Source organism: Lipotes vexillifer, unplaced genomic scaffold, assembly GCF_000442215.2.
Source record: "Lipotes vexillifer unplaced genomic scaffold, Lipotes_vexillifer_v1.1 scaffold831, whole genome shotgun sequence".
NCBI lineage: Eukaryota > Metazoa > Chordata > Mammalia > Artiodactyla > Lipotidae > Lipotes > Lipotes vexillifer.
Genome location: NW_006791661.1, coordinates 883,872 through 910,910, shown reverse-complemented (window position 1 = coordinate 910,910; position 27,039 = coordinate 883,872). Strand labels below are relative to the sequence as shown.

Below are 27,039 nucleotides of genomic sequence, written 5' to 3'. Positions count from 1 at the left end.
CAATGGTTGAGGGTCTGCCTGCCAATGCAGGGGACGCGGGTTTGCGCCCTGGCCCGGGAAGATCCCACATGCTGCGGAGCGGCTAGGCCCATGAGCCATGGCCGCTGAGCCTGCGCGCCCGGAGCCTGTGCTCCGCAATGGGAGAGGCCACAACAGTGAGAGGCCCGCAAACCGCAAAAATAAATAAATAAATAATAATAATAATAATAATAGCAATAATTTTATGTATTCCAATTTTCCTCCTAAATCCATATAGGCCCAGGTATTACTTCATCTAGAAAAAAAAAAAAGACATTTTTTTTCCAATAAATAATCTGATGCCTACTAAATGCCACTCTTGATGGTTGTGATGGGCATGATCATTGTTAAGAAGTGGAGATCATTTCATAAAGCAAGTGCATCTTGATTGACAAGAAAGCAGAACAAGAAGAGCATCTTCAAGCTACAATGTGAAGTTCATATCTGCACATAATTATGATTCTTAATGTTAAATTAAAAAGCATTAGCAATTCAGCCCTAAGACACAGTTTCTTAACATTGAGTTTGCCAACGTGGTCCTCAGTGCCCACCTTCAGAATGTCCCCTGATCAACAGCAGATGGTGACAGTGCAGTGAGCACAAAAGCCTGGGCACTCCTACATTACAGACGGGCAAGTAAATTTGTGCCACCACTTTGAAAAGCAATTTGATCTTAAATATATGCTAGGATACAGGAAACAGCCCGTTCTCTTGTTCCATTAATTTTTCTTCTAAGTCTCTATCCTAAGAACATAATTCTAAATATGTAAGCAACTTCACACACAAAGATTCTGTTAAAGAATTTTTCAAATACTGGACAAAATGCAAATAACTTCCATGTCCTAAAATCAGCATAAGTAAATTATACTATACACATTTACAGAATATAATGTAGGCATTAAAATATTTATGAAGGACCTATAATCTAATATAAAAAGATTTCTGCTCCACTGTTGAATTTAAACTACATAAACTTTTTTACATACAGTATTATTAAGTTTAAAGGAACAAAATATTACCAATGGTTATTCTTTGAATGGTGGGATTATGGGCATTTTATTCATATTTCTTTCTTTCTGTATATTTATAAACTTCTTACAATAATTGCTTATTACTTTTGTAATGGAAAATCATTCCCTTTCTCACCATTCAGGTTTGATTTCCAATGCTATAATCTTTTCACACTTAAATGCAGTTTAGTGACTTAAAAATACATGTATATAAAAAGACTTTATATATGTATATAAAAACACAAATTATGTTTGATCATACCTCAACCCGGTGGTTCTCAACACGGTGAGAGGTACTTTTGCCTGCCTTTCTTCCCCTCGCGGGATTCAGCAGTGCCTGGAGACGCTTTTGGCTGTCAAAGTTTGTGGAAAGGTGCTGCTGGCATTTTGTAGGTAGAGGCCTGGGATGCTTCCAATAGCCCTATCATGCAGAGGACAGCATGCTCAACAAAAAATCACCCAGTCAAAAATGTCAGTAGTGCTGAAGTTGAGAAACCCTGCCTTAAACAAAATGCTTAAAAATTATATTAATTCAAGACTGTAATGGGAACTCTGAGTTTATTACCAGAACCTCTGAATAAACTTGCCTATCTATCATCACTCCACCCATCTGCTCAATCCCATAGACATTGAGGGTACAGAGACAAGTGCTCTGCCTATGTGGTGCTTGAAGTTTAGTGGAAGAGAAAGGCATAGAAATCAAGTTTAATGTAATTTGAAGGGCTAAGGCAGAGTGCTTTGGGGTAACAGATATGGGTACTTCATCCAGTTAGGTGGTTCAAGGGAGGCTTTCTGCAACAGATGGTTCCTGAGCTGAGCTTAAAGGATAAGAAGGAGTTAATCAGGTGAGGGGCAATGAGAATTTTATTCTAGAAGGAGGGACAGTCATAGTACAGGGAAAGGCATGACACATGAAATAGCATGGGGTGCTTGGGAAATAATGAGTTTGATAGCCTTGGAACATAAAATGGGCCCAGGTGAGGGTGGGGAAGGGGCACAGAGGCCTTAGGGCCAGAGTATCGTTTTCTGCTTCAGGAAGTCAAGAAATGCTTCCCAGAGAAGGAAGAATATGAACTATGATTTGAAGGTTGAAAAGATGTTTCCAGGAATACGAGGAGGGAAGGGCATTCTGGGAGAGAGAACAGTATATGCAGAAGTATGGTAGCTGGAGACCACACAAAATGCTCAGGGAACTTACGTTTAGTGTTGCTGAAACATAGAGTTGGGAAGAAAGAGGGGAAAAAAAAAGGAGAAATGACTAGAGATGAGATCAGTCAGACAGGCACTGGTCTGACAGTGACCTTTGTATTATATGCAAAGACATGGAGATTTTATTTTATAAGTGAAACAGAAGAATCTTGAGTATCAGCTCAGTCTCATGTCCAGAAAGATTTCCCTTTTGAGAATATAAAGTCAGGTTGGAAGAAAGTGGGATGGGGATGGTGTTAAGATGAGACACGTGTACTGATTTAAAGGGACAAGCTATCAAAGATGCAGTGAGAAACCCACTGATACATATTTGTTGTGCCTCCATGATATACTTTGTACTGCTCTGGACCCTATGGAAATACTGGGAAAATTCACTCTGTGCTGAGGTAGAGTGTTCTCTTCTCTGGCTGAGGAGAACATAAATGAATACAAAGTAAATGACTTGGGGAACAGTGCATGAAGGTTTGTTATTATCAAGTATACCTTGTATGACATACATCAGGACTGACTGAATTCAGATTAACGAGGAACTGTGGTATTAGAGAGAGGGTAGGTTTTGATCTGGGCTGTAATGGGGAAATATGGGTGGCATTTGGGTAAGAGAAGGCATTGTGGGAGAAAAGGGAAGAATGGGAGGGAAGACTTAGAAACTGGGATCAACACAAAGTGTCCTTGAAAATGTGAAACTAGGTTATATCAACTATCTGTAGTTCCCAAGGATGTGTGATGCTGAGTGCTTAAAAGTGTCACTCAGATACAGCTCAAAGGATGAGTACTTGCACCGAGCTGATCTCCCTGTGCTACGCGGCTGCTTCCCACTAGCTATCTATTTTACATTTGGTAGTGTATATATGTCCATGTCACTCTCTCACTTTGTCCCAGCTTACCCTTCCCCCTCCCCATATCCTCAAGTCCATTCTCTAGTAGGGCTGTGTCTTTATTCCCGTCTTACCCCTAGGTTCTTTTTTTTTTTTTTTTTAACATCTTTATTGGGGTATAATTGCTTTACAATGGTGTGTTAGTTTCTGCTTTATAACAGAGTGAGTCAGTTATACATATATATATGTTCCCATATCTCTTCCCTCTTTGTCTCCCTCCCTCCCACCCTCCCTATCCCACCCCTCCAGACAGCCACAAAGAACCGAGCCGGTTTCCCTGTGCCATGCGGCTGCTTCCCACTGGCTATCTACCTTACGTTTGTTAGTATATATATGTCCATGTCTCTCTCTCGCCCTAACACACCTCACCCTTCCCCCTCCCCATATCCTCAAGTCTGTTCTCCAGTAGGTCTCTGTCTTTATTCCTGTTTTACCCCTAGGTTCTTCATAACTTTTTTTTTTTCTTAAATTCCATATATATGTGTTAGCATACGGTATTTGTCCTTCTCTTTCTGACTTACTTCACTCTGTATGACAGACTCTAGATCTATCCACCTCATTACAAATAGCTCAATTTCGTTTCTTTTTATGGCTGAGTAATATTCCATTGTATATATGTGCCACATCTTCTTTATCCATTCATCCGACGACGGGCACTTAGGTTGTTTCCATCTCCAGGCTATTGTAAATAGAGCTGCAATGAACATTTTGGTACATGACTCTTTTTGAATCATGGTTTCCTCAGGGTATATACCTAGTAGTGGGATTGCTGGGTCATATGGTAGTTCTATTTGTAGTTTTTTAAGGAACCTCCATACTGTTCTCCATAGTAGCTGAACCAATTCACATTCCTACCTATGAGTACTTTCTGATGTTCCCCACCTTCTAAATAGTACTGGTCAGTCTCTTCTTATGTCCCCCTACGCCTTGCAAAGATGTGAGACCAGGAAAATTTACTAAACCAATTTGCCTGTGTGTAAATCCCTCTTAGCTAAAACGACTCCTTTAGGTTCCCAATTACTAGCACCGTTAAGTTCCCAGTACAGTGCCTGGTACACAGATCACTTTTAAGAACCTTCACTTCATGGATGATTGAATGAACAATCATGTTTAGTAATAGGTATGATGGAAGTTAAGAACAAAGACAGCAATGATACTAACTCTGTAAGTAATACAAAGTATTTGGTGAGCTCCGTGTTCCAGTCACTGTGCTAAACATAATTTTAAGAAATATCATTTAATTTACTTCTCACAATAATCCTATGAGGTAGCTACTATTATTCTCCCCATTTTTGAGAGAATCGACGTTCAGGGTGGTTATAAACTTTGTCCAAGACCATGTGGACAGTCAAAAGCAGAACTGTGAACTGACTTCAAGTCGGTCTCACTTCAAAAAACATGAAATTAACCACTATTTATAGATTTTTCATTTTCAAGAGAATTCAGACTTAAGGTGATTTTACTTTTTAAAACCTTCGTTGATTCAATGTATTTGTCCTCGACCCATAAGACTCAATGTAATACAATAGTCGGAGGACCAGTTTACTTTAAAGAGTTGAAATGTGTCTTTAACAAACCCACAAGATAAGGGTTTATAAACTCAATGAAAAAAGCATAATGTCTCCTTGTCCAAGAGGCAATGAAACCTAAACAAAAATCAGTAAGAAGGGGGGACCCTAATTGTCTAGCCCCAGCATTGACTCATTGCGTAACACAACCATGTTGATGGCTTAATTTACCTAACAACCCTCTAAATTGGACTCGAAATTGTGAAATTAGGGGAAGGGAAAACATTGCACAAGCTCATACATCCTAATTCAAATCACTTGCTAATTTGGCAGATAATTCCATCAACCCAAAAAGAAGGACTGGACCCCCATCCACTCAATGAGACTAAGGACTCAAAAAAACCTAGATAAGTTTCCAAAAGGCGACATCTTACCAACCTGAGACCCCTTCTCAACGGGTTCCTTTATTGCCAACTCTAGTGTAGGGGTTGGCAAATTACAGTGAAAGGTCAAGCCCAGCCTGCTACCTGTTTTTGATCTTTCAGTGGTATTGTTTTACATTTACAATGGTTAAAAAATAAAATTCTGTGACACGTGAAAATTGTATGAAATTCAGATTTGAGTGTTATTGGAAGACAGGCACACACATTCAGTTTTATACCTTTCGCGCTACAACAACAAAGTTGAGCAGTTATAACGGACTTCATGACCCACAAAGTTTAAAATACTTAACATATAACAAGATGACTGACAACTGTTCTAGAATAAAGCTCAGCAGGTGCCAAAGAACTCAGTGAAGAAATCATTGCAAACATCATGGGTTTGGCCTTTCAGATTTATTGCCTAACCCGGTGGTTCTCAAAGTGTGCCCTGGAACAGCAGCCTAAAGTGAGAAATCATTAGAAATGCAACTTCTCAGATGCTAACCTAGATCTACTGAATCTGAAACTCTTAGGGTGAGGAATAGCCATCTGTATTCTAACACACCATCTAGGTGATTTTGATACATGTAAAGTTTGAGAACTGCTGATATAACTCAAAGAACGTGTTATCTTTTCATAATTACAAGAAAGGCATTTATTGGCTTCTATTGTATCTCAAGCACTGAGCTAGATATTTCACTTATATATTTGTATGCCCTACAACAATCCTGAAAGGTTGGGCTTATCAGCCTCATTTTACAGAAGGAACTCGAACTCAGGAAGGTTAAGTAATTGGTTGAGAGTTACTGAAGTAGGATTTAAACTCAGAGTTTCACTTGCCCTCACTTTACTCTGCCCTCTCCCTTATCATGTATGAGAGAAAGCAGCCCCTTAGACTGTGAGGGAACTGCCCGGGTTTATCAGGCAGGCTTTGGCATTCTCTTGTTGAATATAAACAATTTCACAGAGTACTAACATCAGACAAGACCACTCTGTACCTACTGATCAAGAAAAGAACAAGAAAAAAACTCTGTAATCAAGGCTGAGAAGAGGACAAACATGAACTTCATTTAAACCACAAAAATAACCAAATATCCACCATTTTAGCTAATGTAGCTTGCTTTTTGCCAATTACAGCTTTAGCCTTTTTGTCTAGTTTTTCCTACTTGTAGGTAAGATTTATTAAGCCAATTACCCTGGATTACTGACTTCATTGAACAAAGCCCTGCTTCCTAAATCATAATCCTCTAACACAAGCTCAAATCCAGAAGTCCTTTCTAACACTCTGTTACCGAGATGCCCCACAGTTCTCCATGGTGTGTGTTCTCCTTTTCCGCAAAAAGTAACTGAAGCCAAATTGTTTGACCACAGATGTGCTCCTGGTGCTTTTTGGCTGGAAGTCATTGAAATGTACAACTCCTCCACCCTCATCCCTCCTCACTAAGACTCCACCTCTCTGCTCCAGGCTGGGGTGGGAAATGGGTTCCCAAAGTAAGCAAAACTAAAAAAATAATAATCCCCAAACCAATCAGTACCAAGCACATTGCCAGGTTCAGAGCAGACATTTACATGGATTAATTATATCTTAAGTGGATTAATGGGCGTTTTAGAACCAACCTGATTACAATAATGACTTCAGGAAGCTGCCTTTTTTTCCCTTTAAATTACAGTTTAAATTCCTATTTTTAGCGTCCAGTCTTATCAAAGTCTTCTGATCCCTCAACTCATCAGATTTCAAATGCCACCATCTTTGTGTAGGCTTCCCTGAAATTTTCCAACTGGATGAGATGCTCTTCTCTTTGTGTTTTCTAAAGGCCTTGCTCCCCCCACCAGACACTTATTCATCTCGGATTAGTTATTCATGAGCTGTTTGGTCTTTAATTTGAAAACTTCCTAAGAAAGGTAAAATGCCCCATGTCCTTTAGTCCCCTTCACACGGTAGGTGCTTAGTAGATATTTGTTCAATTTCACTTAGAAATCCAAGTTGTTGTTGTTTTTTCCCAGTTATGGAATTGAAAGGGCTACTTTCCCAGCCAAATCAAAGTCCATCTAAGCTGGGCTTTTTCAACTCTCTGCTGGACGTCTGATTTGAAATTATTTCCCAGGGCCATAAGGTTCTAACGAACAGCTACCTCAGATGCTTTTGGTGTGTGGTTTATCTCTGCTTTGCGGGGTAATATTGATGTTAAATCTTTCTAGCAGAGAAAAAAAGAAAGTAAAAAAATCGTAATCAACTAATCAACAGTTTCCAAGTTACTTTGGAAACTTGAAGGAGGCACTAGAGGCTCTCAAGTATGTAGCACAAGTAGGAGTGCACTGGCACTATTACTGTATGGGAGTAAATTACACTCAGGCCATCATTTTTTTAGTATGTTCTACATATCAAGCATTGTGCTGGACAGCAAGGTTAATTATATAATCAAGGAGAGGGACTAAAACTATGTTTATTTCCCTTTACATTTTTTTCTGTTTCTGTTCCAGGAATTCCACATTTTATACCATGTTTCTATGTTGGTATTACCTCACCCAGTACCCTGCATGTAGAAATTGTGCAAGCAACTTTCTGGCATATGAATTTGATAAACTTCTCTTTATCCATTAAAAACCCAGCTTAGAAATCATGTCCTCTGGGGAGTCATCTCTGATCACTTCTATCTCTTCCACGTGGGCTTAATTACTTTCCATTCTTTGTATCTCGGACTCCTACTGATTTAGCTACCATAATGTATTGCATTTTCTTTGTTTATACTCTACATACATACCCTTATACAACTGAGAGTTCCTTGAGGGTAGCAACTATTTTTAATTCATCCTTGTATACTGGGCCTAGCAGAGTGCCTGGCATATTGTAGACAGATGAGAAACAATAAATGTAAGCCACTGCGGAAACACAAATAACAAAGTATTGGTAATTACTGAAGTTGTATGACGGGTACATCAAAGTTCATTATACTATTCTCTACACGTTTGGTGTGTAAAATTTTCCAAAATAAATGTTCAGAGTAATTGAAGACCTTGCAAGATGTCAGATGTATCTTTCAAAATTTTTAAATTCCCACTGTAAATGAAGCTACTATATTAGTAACTACAACCTCTGTGTGCCCCAGATTTCTTTTTTTTTTTCTCATAAGAAATACATTTGAGGTCAAACAACATTGCCCTGAAATAAAAATCAATTATGCCATTTCAGAACAGGTGCAGGTCAAGAGTATTATATTAAACATGAGTTTCTGGAAAAACTGGAAATTGACCTTTCACATTAAATATCTTATTGAGGAGGGCAATCTGTGGATTTTTGCCTCCCACCTAAATTGTTCCAGAAGCATAACTGGTACCTCTGCTTCCACTCTCTTACCTCTGAACTCACCTTCACCTACTCCCAGGCTGACGCACCTGAAACACTGGTCTGCCACATCGCTCATTATTTCCCCAAAGCTGAAGCCTTTGAGCCAATGGCTCTTCACCAGTGAGAGAATGTGTCCTCTCAGCATTCACCCCAATGGACCCCTTCAGACACATCTCATTTCAACATTCTGATGCCCACGTGCTACAAGTTGCTGCTCTTCTCCATGAAAGCTACCCTCGGTCAGTGCTCAGGGTCACAATTCAAGCTCTTTGCTCAGCCTGGAATGTTATTTCCCCATTCTCCCATCTGGGAACTCCTTGTCACACTCTTAAGTCCTATACAACTGGTTTTTTCCTCCATGAAACCTTCCCTTGAGCCCTTTCCAGAATGTTCCACTCCATTTGTGCCTCTACAGGCCATTTCTTGGGTTTGTGCCCAGAGCTTATTTCTCCTGTCTTGTTAGGTAATTAGTTTCCCTTTCTAGAATGTAAGGTTACTGAGAGTTCATTCCTTCAGTGTTCATCTTGTCCCTTCCCACCAACTCAGTCAATGCCTAAGAGAGGACCCTGCCCACATTTAGAATCCAATAAGCTATGTATTACATGCAACACTGTGAAATGATGAGATTAATCTTGTGAGTGTTCTTCCTCCTTCCCTTTATTAATGAGTGGATATATGTACAGCCTCAACTCATTATATTAAAATCCCACTGGTCATTTTAATCCTCTTTACAAATTGCTTTTGCTCCCTAAACCTTGAATTTTAACTGAAAGAGAATTATTTTTTAAAGTAGGGCTTTATTGAAATCAGAATCTAATTTAGGTGGGAGCAGACATGTTTTTCTTTACCTTTTCCTATTCATGGCTAATTCTCACTAGTCATTGTAGATGATAATAAAGTAACACTGCTTTATCTTGACACTAATACAGAAGCTCTCATTCATATAGGCTCAGAACTACTTTCTAAGTTAATCAATCCACGGAGTCACACTAGAGAAAATACTCCACAATGGTACCAGTGAAGAATCATTGCCCCCTGCTGACAGTTTAAAGTTTGATGTTGCCTGAAAGAAGTTCACAGTTCTGCTCTGGGCTTCATCTTTACTTCTCCACCAAAAAGAGTGGCTAATTCTCTGGCCATTTTCTGGGCTATATTTTCTAAGTGGTACAATCGCAGTTAAATGTTTGGCAATCTACATTGGGAAAGCCCTTTTTGGCCTTTTTACCATTTGCAGGTAGAAAGGATGAAGGACTTGATAATCCAATATTTTGTGGCTTGCTCTGTAAAGGCTTTTTTTCTTCTATCTCCACTTGACTGGTGATCAAAAAGTTCTGTTTCTGCTTGGAGAGTGCCCCAATCTGAGAAAACAGAAATGGGAGGCCTAGGCTAGAATTCTTACGATTTCATTGGGTCTCATTGTTGGATTCTACTTGGGCTAGCCATTCATGGACACTGAATATGTCACAGATGGTCAAAATTTAGTGCAGGTCTTCGAGGGAAAGGGGCTCAGGAAACCATTTAGCTTGCTTCTATTCTAATCCTGCCTCTAAAGTCAGTAGTCTGGTTTAGCTCACTTCCATGCCATGCCTTGGGTCCTATACTTGGGTTGGGAAATTGTGTAGCCATTGTGTAATCTTATTTCCTATGAATGCATTTCCCTCAGATATCTCATAGGGTGTTAGTGGACAGTTCAGTACAAGATTCAGGAAATTTCCCACCAATGTTTTCGCTAATTCTCTTTCCCAGTATTAAGAAAGAGAAATAAGTGAAAAGTGTGTTGTAGTAGGAAAAGCACTGTATAGGATTCAGCAGTCGTTGGATTCGGTTCTGTCTCTGCTCCCAGTTAGTGTTGCCTTCTGATAAATCAGTCAACATCTCTGGGTTGCAGTGGTCTTCTCTGTAAACTGAGACAGTTGGACTAGATCAGTACTTTTTAACATATACTTAAGAACAAAAAAGATTTTTTTTCCCAATTTTTTTCTACTTGTCAAGGAAATATACCTCATATATGGTGATAACCTGCATCTTTGTTATTTTAGCACAACCAAGCCTTGCATATTGAATCCAAAGTTTGCCCAGCTTATTGGACATTTTACACAATATCTTAAATGTGTAGGCACATCATCTCTATATATGTGTGTGTTTAGAAATAAAGATTCACATATGGACATGGATATTATTATTTGGGTATGAATATGGATACCTATCCCAAGAAAGATGTTTCAGACTAGCTCAAAATTCTGTGATTCTATTTTCAGGAGATAGGTTTACAATTCTACTTTTTGTATTGTTGGAACTCAAATTTGAAGGTTCTGTCAGAAAATATTTAAGTGACATAAAACAGCACTTAAAGAATAAAAGCTGAGTTATTTGCAGGGGGCTTTTGCAAACTTGGGACTTTTGACTTTAAATGTCTACATTACCAACACTGGCAATAAAAGAACTGTGCTCTATCTTATAGGGCTGTGAAAGTTGACTTCCTCGAATACCTCCATGATGGTTTTCCTTAGAGCCTGCTTCATCTAGTTCTGAAACCAAGCCGTCTTGAGTATAGTGCACTAAAATTGTGGGCTATGGCTCAACTGAATCCAGAGAACAAAAACTAATATGGAGAAGGAATGAAACAGAAGCAAATTATTCCAATCACAGAAATTGAAATGATCTTATCTGTATTTTGTTAAGTCACCACTAGTGAGTGCACTGAGGCAGAAATCTCAAAATAATGCAAGATTGTTGTGTAGCACTTGGAAAAGTTTGTTTCTGTATTGTTTTCCTTCCAGGAAAAAATGTAAGGTTAAATAAAATTACTCCCACGGTTAAATAAAATTACTGTGTAATATGAGAAAAAGCAGAAACTATTTTCTGAGGTCTTATTTAATCCCATTACAATATTATTCTTATGTGTGCCTGAGCAGAATTTGTCACAGCTTGAGAACACTTAAAAGAAGATACGAAAATTGCATGGAACTTCTTCTGTTCTTATAAGGCCTAAATAGTAGAACCTAATGAACCCACTTGTAGAAAAAAGGACTTTCTGAAGATAACATACATTGACCATTATTAACATATTAACAGAAACAACCTGTGTACCGGATGGACATAGCTTGGGATGATGTCATCTTAGCTATCAGGTCTTAGCTCCTTAACTTGGTCAGAAAGATTAGAAGCATGGGCAGGCTTAAATATGTTCCTCATCTTCCCCCATTGCACACCACGTGAGAAGTGAATATTCATAAACAACTCGGCAGTAAAAGATCATACCCTTAGGAACTCCATTCTTTCACATGAGAAGAAAGAAGAGCTTGGATGTAGAATTGACATCAAATAATTAGGGTTTAAATAATTCAAAGCATGTTATTTCAGTAGAAAGATTGTACATATAAAACTATATATATAAATAAATAAATATATATATATATATATATAAAACTATTAAATGGAAGTTAATCAACTTTTTTTACTCCCCAATCGTTGTATAGTAGAATTGATTTGGGTAGTAAAATTTATATTAGATGGATAAAATATTTATTGGTAGCACCAATGCTGTCCTTTGCTTATATGGGTTCCCACTCGAGAGACAAATGAGCAAAGTGGCTTCGTTGGAAAATGTAAATGGAACACTTTTGCAAATTAAGAGTTCAAAGCACATTTTTGCTAAGCATTCATTAACTCAATTTTAAATCAAAAGCTTACCCAGAAAGAAAAAAAAAAAAAGCTTACCCATTTTATATCATAATCAATAACCCAGCTCCACCCCCGTACCTCCTAACTAATGAGGCAGCCACATATTTCCCTCACAAATCTGGGTACTCCTCCAGAGGATGGAATTACTAATGACATTACGGCGTGGTAGCCAACACGAAACTTGACAACCAAAACAGCAACCTGTATTATCACCCCATAATAGAGAGTCCTAACTTCCCACCTTGGAACTATATTTAACCCATAATATCACCCTAAACTCAAATAGGTTTCAAATAGAAAGATAATGCCACAATACCCCTTCCTTTCCAATGTCAAATATCTGGGTAAACAGAAATGAACTGCCCAGTGCTAGGCGGCTCCATGTCAAGCATGCATATTTTAAAACTTTTACTTTGCGTATTAAGCCTGCTCAACTTCTGCAGCGTCTGTATCCACTTCTGAACCAGACCTGACCAACGGCACAGATGGGAGCGACCACTTTACCTTCCGAAAAATCAATCAGTCCCAGCAAATGAAGCAGCTTCAGAGATGCACATATAATCACAACAATACCCACTGTTTGCAGTCCTTCCGACTCCCACTCGAGAGTCAACATCCTTCAAGCTGGTAGAGCATCCCAGCCTCCGAACCCCTTCGGAGTGGAGGGAGTTAATTAGAGAATCCGAGCAATATCTGGCTTGGAACGAAGACTCACGAGGGGGGAAAGTGAGCAGCTCCTCAAAGATGCACCTGGCAAAGCAGCGGCCCCCCGAGGTGAGGACCGACCTCGGCTGAAGTCCAGGCTCTCATACTGATGCTGGCATTTGCCTGGTAGCGTCCCTCAATCACAGCGCGCCGGCCTTGGGACTCTGCGCTGCAGCCAGCGAGTACTTGGACTTCAGAGCTGCTAGGGAAACATCTGTTGGAGAACCGGGGAGTTTGCTGTGTCCCTGCCAATAAGAGACACTCCCAGGAAACTTGCCCTGGAGAGCACAGCGGCGCTCCGCGCGCTGACGACGCAGCACCGTGCTGAGAAGAGCTGTCCGCGCGCTAGTTTGCAGCCTGGTAAGCTTGCGAATGTCCTCTTTTTGCCATAGCAACTGCTCTCTCTTCGCGGAGCAAGTTCAACCCGCTCGCTCTCAGGCTGCTAGGAAAAATTCAATTTTGGTGGCTGGTGCCTACAGCCCCTTAAAAAAGCCCCTGCGGAAGCCCATGGGCAGCTTTTCTCTCGGGAGAAAAGTGCAGGGGCAAAATATCCATGATTCAATGGCTTTTTTCAAGCGGAGGCATCCAAACCGCAGCCCACTTGCCACTACACTGGGCCTGTTCTGGTCCCTGTTGACACATGATTGAGAGCATTATTAGGGAGATTGATTTAGTCATTATATTTACAAACATGGGTAGAGGGTGGGCAGAGCAGTGCCTTGCGAGAACACTGCTGCTCAGTAACTGCCCCCTGGAAGGTGAGTGCTATGATCGTCCTTACATTCTTGCTTTAGCCTGTCTCAAAGCAAAGTTTCACAGACTTCCCTAATGATAAAAATTACTCGGCTTGTCAAAAACAATCTTTTGTGGAGAGTCTGATTCAGAGGATTCTGGAGTTTGTGTTCTTAAACTGGAAGCTAGGTGATTCTTACCATCAGGGAAGCATGAGTCCTGCTGTCCTGAAAGATCCCAAGGGGCATTCTATTCCAAACCACACCAAGCAGCCTAGGCAGCTTTGTGGGAATGGTCACTGGATTCTGGGCTATGTCAGAACCACACTGGCTTAGTGTGGTTTTGACATAGAACCCCAGCCCAAGAGTGGTGGTGAAAAGAATCAACCGGGATTCTGTATGTGAAGGGATTTTTAGCCCCTGGAACTCACTATGAAACATAAGGGCTTATGAGTAATGTCTTAGACCCCAGGGGATATCTCCTGGTTCTGCTACTTTTTTGCTTTGTGATTATTTTGCAAGACACTTAACCACTCTGAAAACAGTTCTTATTCTGTGAAGTTGTGATTATGATCCTTCAATGCTTTATTTAAAGTTCTCCATTTAGGGCTTCCCTGGTGGCACAGTGGTTGAGAGTCTGCCTGCCGATGCAGGGGACACTGGTTCGTGCCCTGGTCCGGGAAGATCCCACATGCTGTGGAGCGGCTGGGCCCGTGAGCCATGGCCGTTGAGTCTGTGCATCCGGAGCCTGTGCTCCGCAACGGGAGAGGCCACAAGTGAGAGGCCCACATACCGCAAAAAAAAAAAGAAAAAAAAAAAAAAAGTTCTCCATTTAAAGGGAACTCTGGCAACTTAGAGTGGTCATAATAATAGTTAACATTTACTGAGCATTTACTATGTGCTCATCAATATTAGCTCATTAACTCATCCCCATAGCTCTGTGTGACAGGGATTATGGTCATCTTCATTTTATAGGCGAGGAAACGGAAACATAAAGAGGTTAACTTGCCAAAGCTGTGGGCACAGCGCTTGGTAGGCAAGGAGCATTCATTGTTTCATTCAGTTATTCTTTAACATTTATTAAGCTGCTACTATGAGCTATAGATGATACATGAATGATAAAATGGGAAACAGTGTCCAAACCTATCCTTTGGGGACTTACAGGCTAATAGCGGAGGCAGGCATGAAATTGAATGTGACCCATAAATGTTCTAGCACTTGAGTAGATATCTTTGACGGTACAGTGGGAGCACAAGAAGGGAACGTCAGCTCCACCTGGGGAAAGGTGGGTGGTGGTAACAGGAAGGAGACTTCACGGAGGAAGTAACCGTCAATGATGGTAGCTTTCATCATTATGGGAAATATTGTATCATACACAAGCTTCAGGGTAGGCAGGCTTGGGTTAAATCCTGATTCTGTCACTTGTTTGCTGTGTGAATTGGGGGAAACCTCTCCATCTGAGTCTCAGTTTTCTAAATCCGAGATAGGAATGCAGCTGCCTCCTTGCCATGGTTGACGTGAGAGTTAACAGACCGTGGAGAGCTGAACCCAGCCCCTGGTATTCCCTTGCTCATCACAGGGTAGTTGTGGGATTATGATAGAAGTGCCAACTCTTTAGAGGCTCTGCTGGGTCTAGATGATGAAATGACTTTGCTCTTCTCTGGTCCTGCTACTCCTCCCTGCCCCTAAGTCTAGTTGCAGTCTTTTCTCCATAAAGACTTTTTGAACACCCCAGCCCACAGGGCTATTTTTCTCCTCTGGGTACCAGGAAAATAACTGGTACATACAACTTTAGGTCATCAAGTTGGCTCTTTTCATTTTGGATAACACGCTTATGGGAGATATCTTTCTATCAGTCGGCCCAACCATCTAACCATCTAAACATGTTTTCAGTTGCCTCACCAAGCCAGTGAAGGGGAAACAGTTCTCAGCAGTTGATGGGAAAATAAATGTTTTAAGTAACCATTCTCTGAAATTCCTGCCAACATATAGCTATAGGAAGTCAAAAGTTAAAAGAAGTTACAGAAATTAATTAGCTCAGTTAAACTCTAACTGTAGTTTTTAATCCTACCCAATACCATATTATAGTTAAAAAAACTAAGGTACAGAGAGGTTAAGTGACTTAGTCAATGCCACACAGCTAGAAAGTAATAGCGCCAGAATTAAAATATCCCTTTGATACCCAAATTTATTATTCTCCCTTTATGCATTTCAGCAGATTTCAGCAAACATTTGTCAATTGATCTTTTGAATTATATAGAGTTAGGCAAAGTATTTTAAAGTTGCCACATACCATTTTCCAGGAAAGAAATCCCAGCCCTGCTTGGAATTCACATAAAGCCCCATGGGTACGATTTTGTTAATTCCAGGCAGTATTTCCCTTCAGGACAATGGCATTCCTAGTGTAGGATTCACCAGCTCAGAGTCTTGGAGGCCCATCCCTTTCCTATCTACATTAGCTACATTTGTACTTGGTTTTCAGAACACTTTCTGTTGGCTCCAGCTATAGGATCTTCTAGCTCTCAAAGAATACAATGGGCTCTTTCACATGCAGCCCCCTAGGATTTTGTAAGGTAATAACACCACTGAAGAGTTTCATTCTTCATGTGGAAATCTAGGGAAATGGGAAACATCTGGAGAAGAGTGTTTCTCTAGGGGCATTTTGGGAAAGAATAGTTGGCTGCATATTATTTTAAAAAAGCAACAACTCCAGCTTAGGCTCTAAGGGGAAAAAAAGAAAAAAAGGTGAAGTGATTTGCCTGAGGTCTTGTAAAGAGTACGTGGCAGAGTTGAGATTTGAAGTTAGGCATCCTGGGCACCAGATTCTACGCACCATGGTGCCTCTCCACACCATGATGAAGGGTTCTTTAACTGGGGCTCTGCTAAGGGACCCTGAAGAATCGCCAGGAACTCTTGGGAAAATGAACTTTAAAATGTACTCAAGGAGGCATGGCCAAGCCAATTAACTGGTCTGAGGAAGAGAGAGGATCAGTGAGTAGACTGTTCAATTTTCTTGCAGCAATCCATTGTGATCCTTTAAGTAATCTCAAGTGAATTAATTTGTCTGAAACTTGAAATTGATCATGTCCTCTTCTTTTTGTAGCTTCAGTTGGAAATTTCACCAAGTGGAGAAAAAAATTTTAAAGTTGGATAGATTTACCTACCTACCTATTTCCTCTCCAAAATACAGGTAGAGTGACAATACATACAGGAACTAGTGAAGTCAAATTTAAATTTAATATTATTAACTTATACTTGTGTCAACTTTTAGAGATCATTTAGAGATCAAATCATCCAATCTTTTTATCTTACAGGGGCTCAAAAATGAGGTGCAGAGAGCAGAAATGAGTTATTCAAGGTCAAAGGACCTGGTAAATGGACGAAATTGGCTTGAATGTCATGATTCCTGAGCTATTAATGACAGGAGAAACCAGGATGATACACTGAGAAGTTAAAAAGAAATTAAGTTCTAAAGGAAAAATCTTCTACTTTCAGTCAATAGGAGTTAAGAGAAGCAAGACATCAATGTGGTTGGCATCATTGAGAAGGTTCCACTGAAGAGAAAAACTAATCTGGGTCTTTAAAAATAAGTGAGGAGAGGAGGAATGACTTTCCCAGAAGTAGAAATGTACACACGCTAGGGCAGCATTCAGGATGGTGGCATGGCTGGATTGAGGCCTCCTAGGCAGGAGAGAAAAATGGTCCTGGAAAGTTGTTGGAAGAGGCCTCTTAGTGTTGGGACTTTATAGGGCAAGTAATGAGGACAAGGTTGTTGTATGACCCTTAGTGTCTCTTCTAATTTTAAGATTTTCTCACCAAAATGATGAAAGCTATTCACTTTCTGATGCCGTCTACTCTATCCCAAACCCTTACTTCTACCCTTAGTATATCACATATCTCTATCTTGGGGTTTCTCAATTACTTGCAAAGATCCCTAAATGTTCTCCAGACAAACTTTCACTCAAACATGACAGGACTCAAGCTATTTTACTTAGTCTCAGGGCTTATTCTGAAAGGTTAGTAAATGCGCCTGGCATGCATTTCTTTAAAATATGTATATGGTTGTCCATTAAACAATTAAACAACCGGCCTCCTGGTTTGAGTGCCCCGTTGATCCCATAAGTTGTTTGTAGGAGAATACCTTCCACTTTGAGAATTCCAGCAATATTGCACTAATGTATTTTGAAAAGAGTTCTCACGTACCTTATTTATTTATTTTTTTTTGGCGGTACGCGGGCCTCTCACTGTTGTGGCCGCTCCCGTTGCGGAGCACAGGCTCCGGACGTGCAGGCTCAGCGGCCATGGCTCACAGGCCTAGCTGCTCCGTGGCATGTGGGATCTTCCCGGACCGGGGCACGAACCCGTGTCCCCTACATCGGCAGGTGGACTCTCAACCACTGCGCCACTAGGGAAGCCCCTCATGTACCTTATGATCAAAGTATGTGGAGTATGAAATCTTCATATAAACAACTGGCAGACTACTTGGAAATGCAACAAGAAAACTTTTATAAGAATCTAATCTTCCCCTGTGATTTATGATTTTTTTTTTTTTTTTGCCTGCTTTAGTTTCCTTTTCCTGGCCTTTCTGGCCTAAACTCAGTGGGTTCCTGGGTTCACCAATTTAATAGGACATACAACTTTGTCACTCATGTCAAAACCCTTTTCATGTTCTCTCTCTATAAAAGGTGTCAGCCACTTATCACTACAATGGGCTGGCTTTAGGGCAATGATGATCAAGGATAATAATATGATTATCCTTTCTTTATTATCTTAAAATTAGGATCCAAACAATTCTGAGCCCCTGCTATGTGACAAACAGTATACAGTGTGCATTACATAAACTATCTCACTGAATCCTTACAACGTCCAGGTAGGATAAGTAATATTATTAACTCCATTTGATTGATGAGGACACTGAAATGCAAAAACTTAAATTTTCTTATACTGCAACATAGGGGAAGCGATTTTGGCTTTGTGTGGTCCAACTTGAAATTTATGTGAACTATGTGAGTGCAGAGGGCCCGATTGATGACCTATCAAACATACTTTGTACATCTGCTTCTGCTTTACTCATTAAAGATTTCATTATCCTGAGGTAAAGATTGCTGCTCACTTGGAAGATATAGATCATTGCCTTGCTTCCTGTGATGCTGATATTAATACTCATTGTCTCCTTCCCAGACACCAGGATCATGCTGCCCCGCTATGTATGTGCTAATCTGTAACTATACTTCTCTGATGAACTTTTGGAAGAATAACCCCCTGCCAGGCTTGATGTTCTTTTTTCTAGCAAGGTATAAGACTATGCTAAAGAACCATGCTTCAGGGCTTCCCTGGTGGTGCAGTGGTTGAGAGTCCGCCTGCCGATGCAGGGGACATGGGTTTGTGCCCCGGTCCGGGAGGATCCCACATGCCACGGAGCGGCTGGGCCCGTGAGCCATGGCCGCTGAGCCTGCGCGCCCGGAGCCTGTGCTCCACAACGGGAGAGGCCACAACAGTAAGAGGCCCGCGTACAGCCAAAAAACAAACAAACAAACAAAAAAAACCCCATGCTTCAGTGGAGCATTTCTCAGAGCTGAGAGACTGTCTCATGGGCTATAGCCTTCAGCTTAGCTGGAATACAACTCTTTCTTAATCTTTAGTCACAGATTGGTTGTTGACTTTCCATCTGCATTGCTTGGCATAGTCGACCGGGTATCAGAGAAGCTCACCCGAGGTCCCGTGTGTTCTCCTTTGGACAGGCACTCAGTATCAGCACAGGCCCCTTGAGCCCCTCTGGCTTCCCAGCATTCTCCTAGTGCTTTGGTGAGTTCTCCTGATATCCAGACATCATAGATTTTAAAAAGTGACAGTCCTGAGTTTTGCCCAAGCTGTTAAAATGTTAAGACTTGGAATCTTATGGAGGTACCAGTACATTTCCTAAGTGGAAGGGTACTATAGGAAAGTCCTTAGGCACAGAAAGCAGCAGGACCATTCGAGTCAACTGTGTTGGCTCAACTTTTTAAAACACGTGGCTTAAAAATTGGAAAGATTTGTACTTTATAGTAAAATGAAACAAAAAAGGGGGTTGGGGATTGTGCTTCTAAAGCCTACCAGCTCCTGGATGCACAGCCACAGACTGGAACTCCAGCGGGCTTCACATACAATGGGTACAAAGTCAATACTCATCTTGCCCCCAAATCACTAGGATGGGGTGCTTTTGACATTCCAAAACTGTTTTTTTTTTTTATATACTCAGTTAGAGAAACTAACTTGATAAAACATCTTTTCAAAATTCTGACCCTAAGAGAATAAAAGTATTCCTGGGAGAAAGCCTGAAGTTATAACTCTTATCATGTCCTTGAAATGTAAACATAGCCCACATCACTTGAGACTAAGGCCTTGGCTCAATTAGTAGAACCCAAAACTAAGAAAAAAAAAAAAAAAACAGGAAAAGAGACTTTTTAAAATTCAAGCAGGAAAACTATGAGATCTCTGTCTGTGTCTATCTGGATGTATATATACCTGCATGTACATTGTAAGTATGATATCTCTATCTCTGAATGGTATTATCAAAATAAATTTGTAAAAGAGCTCTATTTAATTGATTTGAAAGTAAGCACTTACAAATCAAATATTTCTAAATGTAACATAAGCTAGTCCCAAAATTTAAAGGACCACATGATCTAGGATTAATCTTTAATGAATAAAAACAAGTTTAAGTTGCTAGTTTAATACAGATATGTCTTTAGAGTCATCAATATTAAGTATAATACTTTTATTGTACCCAGGTTTACTGAAAGTCAATAAGCTCATGTTAGCTCTGTTACAAAATTTGTCAACAAGAAAATTAACTTGGTATGATATTTTCATAAATAATGAAATAGAGATAAATGGAAAAAAGTTTTTTGGGTGAACACTTTAAGAATACTTATGTTATGATATGCCTACCTAAGCTTCTCCCAATTTTTGGTAACTTGAAACTTTAAAGTTTCACTGAATTAAGTGAAATGATGGAAATTCATTGAATTCTAGATCATTTTTAAATAAGATAAAATACTGAAACATTAATTGCTAAAGAAGTCTATGTTTACCTATTTTTGACCTCTTATTACAATGATACTAAATATATTTGAGACTATTAGTAAATATATTTTGTGCTTTATTGCAATATTATACAATAAAGTGTCATATGTTCCTACAAATTAATTTTTAAAAAGGACTGTATATGTAAAGTAGGATATATGTTGTTCGTAAGAGAAAGTATAAAAAATTGAGATTTTTTGTTAAGGAAAAAGCAAGTGATTTTGTCCAGAAGCTGGTTATCTCTAAATGGAAAACGAAAGAAGGGACAAACATATGAATATAAAAATTTGTGGAAGGTTTGTGGAAAAGGAACCCTGAGAAAAGAGTTTTGTGTGAATTGAATTTGAGTGAATGAATTTTAATATTATAGGTAAAATGGTGGAAAACTAGAATTTGTGTTTTTCTCTGCTAAGAGGACAAAGTTTTCTTGAAATATTGATCTGTTGTTTTTGACAACTGACTGTAAAGCTTCCTTACCTCTTAAGTAGTCTCTTGTAACTTTCTGTATTTGTCTTAGAATATTTTGTTGTCATCTTGATTAAGTGAATACGTAGTGTTCCACAGTGACTTATGATCCTACTTCACCAAGCGTTTAAAACCTTTTGATATCTTTGACAAACTTCCTCAAGTCAAATTCTAAATGAAGCTCTTTTGACCTCTAGCTAACTTTTGGATGCTTCAGAGAGCCCTAAAACAGCTCAAAGGGAGATATTAAACTAATTAGGCTTATTTGGTAGGTTAAATTACACGGGAAACATTGTCAAATGAGTAGTGATAAACCTTCTTAGGTTTTATTGTATGAGTGAATGTTATTAATATATATGTTCTAGAAATTACATGAAGTTTCTGAAATCTGAAATGTCCTGGTATGTTGTCAGTCATAATTCTAGCTATTATCTTAAAATGTATGTCACAGAAATAGCTGAATTTCCTCAACAAGTGCAATGTAATCAGGTCTTTAACCGTGCTTTTTAAGTCTTTTGTAATTCATAGGTAGTCACTGTCTTACTCTGATGCTTTTACAAAACTGCTTATAGATGACTTGCTTTTATGCTCCAAAACAAAGTTAGACTAGGTAGCAAAAGGACTTCCACCACGTATGAGGGCTATTTCAGCAATTGCTCTCTTAATGCAAGGCTACTGAAGAGATAGTAGCGGGGTCTCCTTTAACTATTTATGTCCTCTACTCAGTTTGCTGCCAGCACCACAGTAAGAAAACAACCAGGACTGCATTTTATTAACAGATTATCTTCTTGCTCCTAGGAATGACTTACAAGAAATTCCTATTGATAATGGGGATCTAATTTGATTTACAGATGGGCCCTCCTTAAAGGATGAGCAGGGACATTACTGAGCTGGATATGTGGACATAATTGAAAGCTCTTATTTACCAAAAACAAAGTCAGCACAACAAGCTGAATTAATTATCTTAACCCAAGCTTGTCACCTAGCTAAAGACCAGATAGCAAACATTTATACTGGCAGTCCCTATCCCTTTGGAGTGGCACATGATTTTGGAATGCTATGGAAACAATGAGGTTTTTAACCTCTTCAAGACAACCTATAAAAAAATGGAAAACAGGTTTCAGAATTATTCATTGCTATACACCTGACAACACAGTTAGCAATTATTAAAACACCAGCATTCTGACACTATGGAAGCTAATGAAAATAAGCCTGCTGATGCTGCAGCCAAACAGGCAGCTTTAAATACTCAACCTGTCCAGCCTCGAGAATGTCCACTGTTCTCTATTAACCCTGCTAAGTCAGTAAAAGATTTCCTTCTACAGGCGCAAGAAGAAGAGAAGAGATCACCACTGAAGAAGAGAAACAGATGTGGCAACAAAAAGGGGAAATTTTTGACCCCGTCACACAAATATAGTTTGGACCTGATTAAAAGAACCCTATAGTGTCTGTTGGAGAACAATTGCCATTCTTTAACTCATTTGGCACCGGAAAAAATGGTTTTGTGGGAAAACAATGTTTTGGGAAACTTTCACCCATTAGTGGTTCAAGGGAGATATATTACATTATTTTCAGGGTCTTATTAAGGCACTTAAAAGATATAAAAAAATTGGTAGCTAACTCCTTTTTCAGCAAGTTCTCCAGAGGCAGCTACCTTAAGGATCATGGATTAATAAAAGATTATTTGCAGCCACAATGGAAAGGATCTTATCAGGTATAATTAACTAATCCATGCTGAGCCTAACTGAAAGACATAAATTCATGGATTCACATCTTTCATTTAAAAAAGGCTCCTCCACCTGATGGGACACTGACCCTTGTTTTTGATACCTGGATTCAACGGACCAAGACAGATATCAACAAACCAGAATGAGAAGACAACAGCAGAGGCAGACCGCTAAGCCAAGATGCCAGACCTGACCCATATGATTATTTATAATACTTTCTTGATTTTTTGTACTTTTGCATATGATTTAAATGTTTTTCCTATTGTGGGCACAATCTTATGCAGATTTTAAGAATCAACCCAATTGTTGAGTTTGTGTTTAATTACTTATGTTCAGCATTTCTGGCTTACCTTGGTGGATTTCTCCTCTCCAAGCTCTGAGTGGATGTCCCTTAGAAAATTTATTTCAGAAGAAAGAGTTATAGTTCTGTTTAGGCCACTATTGATATTACTAGATGGGACCCTCTCACCTGGTCAATCAATGATACTTGCTCTGACTCTGGCCACAAATATGAATTCTCTCTTAATGGTACCCAAGCTCAGTCTAAACAATGAGCTAAAATTCAGTCAAATAATTTAACTTCCCAATTATATAGGACCCTCCCTCAGCCATGGGATGGATTTATATGGCTAACACCAGGCTATGGTTGTTTAATTTTAAGAGCTCCCCTATGTTGGGAACAATTAAATCATACTAAGGGCAATCAGCCTAGTAATACTAGAAAATTAAGCTGGGTGCCTTATAAAAAATGTCAACATATCATTTCCCTTAAAGTTAGTAATTGGTATGAGGAAGATTGGGTTATACAACTAGGAATACACTGGGTTTTACCTAATGGAACTCAATGGGTCTGTGGTACCAACCTATGGCCCTGGCTTCTGCCAGGATTGATAGGAAGATGCGTTCTGGGATTCCCTTGGTCTTAAGATAATATGCATACCAATTTAGATGTAACTCCAGCAACATTTACCCTTAATGTAAGCCCAATGGACCAAAAATAGATATTCCATTGGTATGACCATTTGTCAGCTATTTCTGTGCCTTCAGTAGGATTGGAAGACATAATCACCCCTATCAAGGCCCTCACAAAATTCACCCAGCAGGTCTTGAATGATAGCGATCAGGCTATAGTCCTACTGAATTCTGAGAGCTCCATGATGAGAAAAGCAGTATTATGAAACCACCTGGCACTTGACATTTCTACAGTGCCCCAAGAAGTCACCTGCCCCATAATTCAAACTGAATGCTGTATTTTATACTGTTTTGTACCAGATGAATCCTCTATTATAACACATTTAATGACCCACATGAAAAATAAAATTTCTGCTTTAGGTGAACCACTTCCCAGTCTTGGTGACCTTTAAAAAACTGGTTTGGCTCTGGAAGTTCATGGCTTAAATTTCTACTTATGAGCTTATTAATGTTATTAACTATATTACTTACATACTGTCTGCTTTATAGGATTGTTGTTTCTTGGATTACCCAATGTGTAACCAAGCCTCAGACAAAATTAGTGATGACCACATAACTTGATCACATATATAACTCTATATAAACAATTATCATTAATGTAACATGTATTAATATTTCTTTAAAAATTATTATTAAAAGCACAGGTACAATGCCTGTGAGACAATTTGATGTAGTTGATAAAAGGTAGAATCTATGAGATGTTTCCCTTTCAGCATATAGCTTTGTGCCTGTTCACCATATATAAATAACTCCCCAAAACAGATGACTATGCAAATCCAGAGATAAAAGAGGCCTAAAAAAACCCCAAAGAATTAAAAAAAAAAAAAAGATGCTTAGCACCAAGGGACATGGTGGACCCATGGCAGACAGCACTCACTCTGGCATCAAAGGACAAAATTTGATAATTAAGGCTTTCTATCTAAAGATTTGCTATCAAAAGGGGGAAATGATAGAGAAAAATTTCAAATTTTCACATATTGAGATATAAGAAAGCCAGTTTGGTTTTACATGATGCAGCTTGAAGTTTATGTGAACTGTGTGAGTTTAGAAGGCCTGATTTATGGCCTAACAAACATACATTGCACACCCGCTTTACTCATTAAAGGAAAGAATGCATTATCCTGGGGTAAAGTATGCTTACATTGAAGATATAGATCATTGCCTCTCTTCTTGTGATGCTAATCTTAATACTGTTAATCTTGTCCCCTTCCCAGATGCCAGGGTCATGCTGACCTGCTGTGTATGTGCTAATCTGTAACTATACTTCTCTGTTGAACTTTTGAAATAATGTACCCCCTGCTGTACTTGATGTATGTTCTTTGTTCTCACAAGGTATAACACTATGCTGAAAGTCATGCTTCAGTGGAACAGTTTTTCAGAGCTATCTGAGAGGCTTTCTCCTGGGCTATAGTCTTCAGCTTAGCTTGAATAAAACTCTTTCTTGTTCTTTGCTATAGACTGGTTATTGATTTTTCATCAGTAGTAACTTGCCCAAGATTATGAAGGGGATCAGAATAGGCCACTTCAAAATATGCCACTTGGCATAAGGATTATGCTGAAAGTAATTGATAAACAGCAGGTGCAAGAAGTGTTCTCTGCCCTCCTCTTGTCTACCTAAAAGCAGAGCATACATTTCACTTTGTGAAGCTGCCCCCATCCCTCCTTTTCCAGGAGTCAGAGAGCAAATTTATCACGGGAGACAAAAAGTCATCACCACGATGAGTCTGCATAAACAAAACTAACTGCATAGAAGCCTTACCTTCTATTAGTTTCCCCTATATACTTCCCCACAGTTTATCAACCCTTGAAACCCAAACTCCCTTTCTTTCTTTTCTTTGTTAAAATGGTACATAAGCCCCAGAATCTAACTGCTTCTTTTGTTTTTTTAAAATATTTTATTTATTTATTTTTGGCTGTGTTGGGTCTTCATTGCTGCATGCAGGCTTTCTCTAGTTGCAGCAAGTGGGGGCTACTCTTCATTGCGGTGCGTGGGCTTCTTATTGCGTTGGCTTCTTGTTGTGGTTCGCGGGATTCAGCAGTTGTGGCTCATGGGCTTAGCTGCTCTGTGGCATGTGGGATCTTCCCGGAGCAGGGCTCGAACCTGTGTCCCCTGCATTGGCAGGTGGATTCTTAACCTCTGCACCACTAGGGAAGTCCCTAACTGCTTCTTTGTGTTTCACATCTTTTCTGTGAACTTCCGTGTCCATAAATATTAATAAAAATTGAATACCTTTTCTTCTGTTAGTTTCTCCTTTGTTAGTCTAGTTTGCAGGTCCCTAGTTACTTAACCTAAGAGGACAGAGAAAAAGTTTTCCCTTCCTAATAATTACATGCTAGAAGTCAATGAGTTGGGATTTAACCTCAGGAATTCTCACTGCAAAGACAGTGTTTTTACATCTTTGGGGAGGTATATGTAAAGACCACTATTTTTGTTTTGTTTTGTTTCGTTGTTATTGTGGCCCCATTAAACAGAGAAAAGCAAGATTTTTTTTTTTTTTTTTTTTCAGTACGCGGGCCTCTCACTGTTGTGGCCTCTCCCGTTGCGGAGCACAGGCTCCGGACGCGCAGGCTCAGCGGCCATGGCTCACGGGCCCAGCCGCTCCGCGGCATGTGGGATCTTCCCGGACCGGGGCACGAACCCATGTCCCCTGCAACGGCAGGCGGACTCTCAACCACTGCGCCACCAGGGAAGCCCGAGGAGCAAGATTTAAAATGCAAGCAGTATCCAGAAAGATGTGGTGTGACTTAACTTCACACTGAAGTACAATGCTTGGCATCAAGTTCTTTCCTGGAAGCAAGGTAAAGAGAACAAGAAAAGAGAAATGAGATAAGGGAAAGGGCTCAGGAGGGAAGGAGGAGGAAGGAGAAAAGTTGAAGGGGGAAGAGAAGAGAAGGAGGAAAGGGGGGGTAGAAATGAGAGCGAGAAAAGACAAGCAATCCTCTATGCTAGCCACCACGGGAGATTCAGAACACAAAGCTGGATGTGGCCTATTTTCTGTTTGCTACATTCTCAGAGACTTCCAGGGAGATGGGATCTAAAATAGGAGTCAATAAGGCTAAAGGAAGGAATGGGTAAGGGGTTATTTCTACCTGAATTAGTCCTACCTCCCTGGTCCATCACTCTCTGGGGCCTCCATAACTAGACATGCAGAACATCCATTCAGCGCCACTTTCTCAGCCACAGCTCCAAATGACCTTGGAAATAGAGCAGGCAGTTTTAAAAGTGAGATGAATGACATCTCCATGGATATTGCACTAGCCATAGCTGGGCCTTGGGCACTGCATTCAGTGTCTGTTTC

At 39.8% G+C, this 27,039-nt stretch overlaps 1 protein-coding gene across 3 annotated transcripts in view; it reads right to left on the bottom strand.

Annotated features, from left to right (window-relative positions):
- Positions 1-27,039, bottom strand: part of KCNIP4 (potassium voltage-gated channel interacting protein 4) — a 971,743-nt gene that overhangs the window by 224,445 nt on the left and 720,259 nt on the right. The window contains exon 1 of one of the 3 annotated variants that reach the window (XM_007464476.1): positions 12,580-12,775. The exons of the other annotated variants lie outside the window; for them this stretch is intronic. Within the exon in view, the coding sequence (XP_007464538.1) occupies positions 12,580-12,691 (112 nt within the window). The 5' untranslated portion in view covers positions 12,692-12,775. Of the gene's footprint in view, positions 1-12,579; positions 12,776-27,039 lie in introns of those variants that run through there. 3 annotated transcript variants of the gene reach the window in all.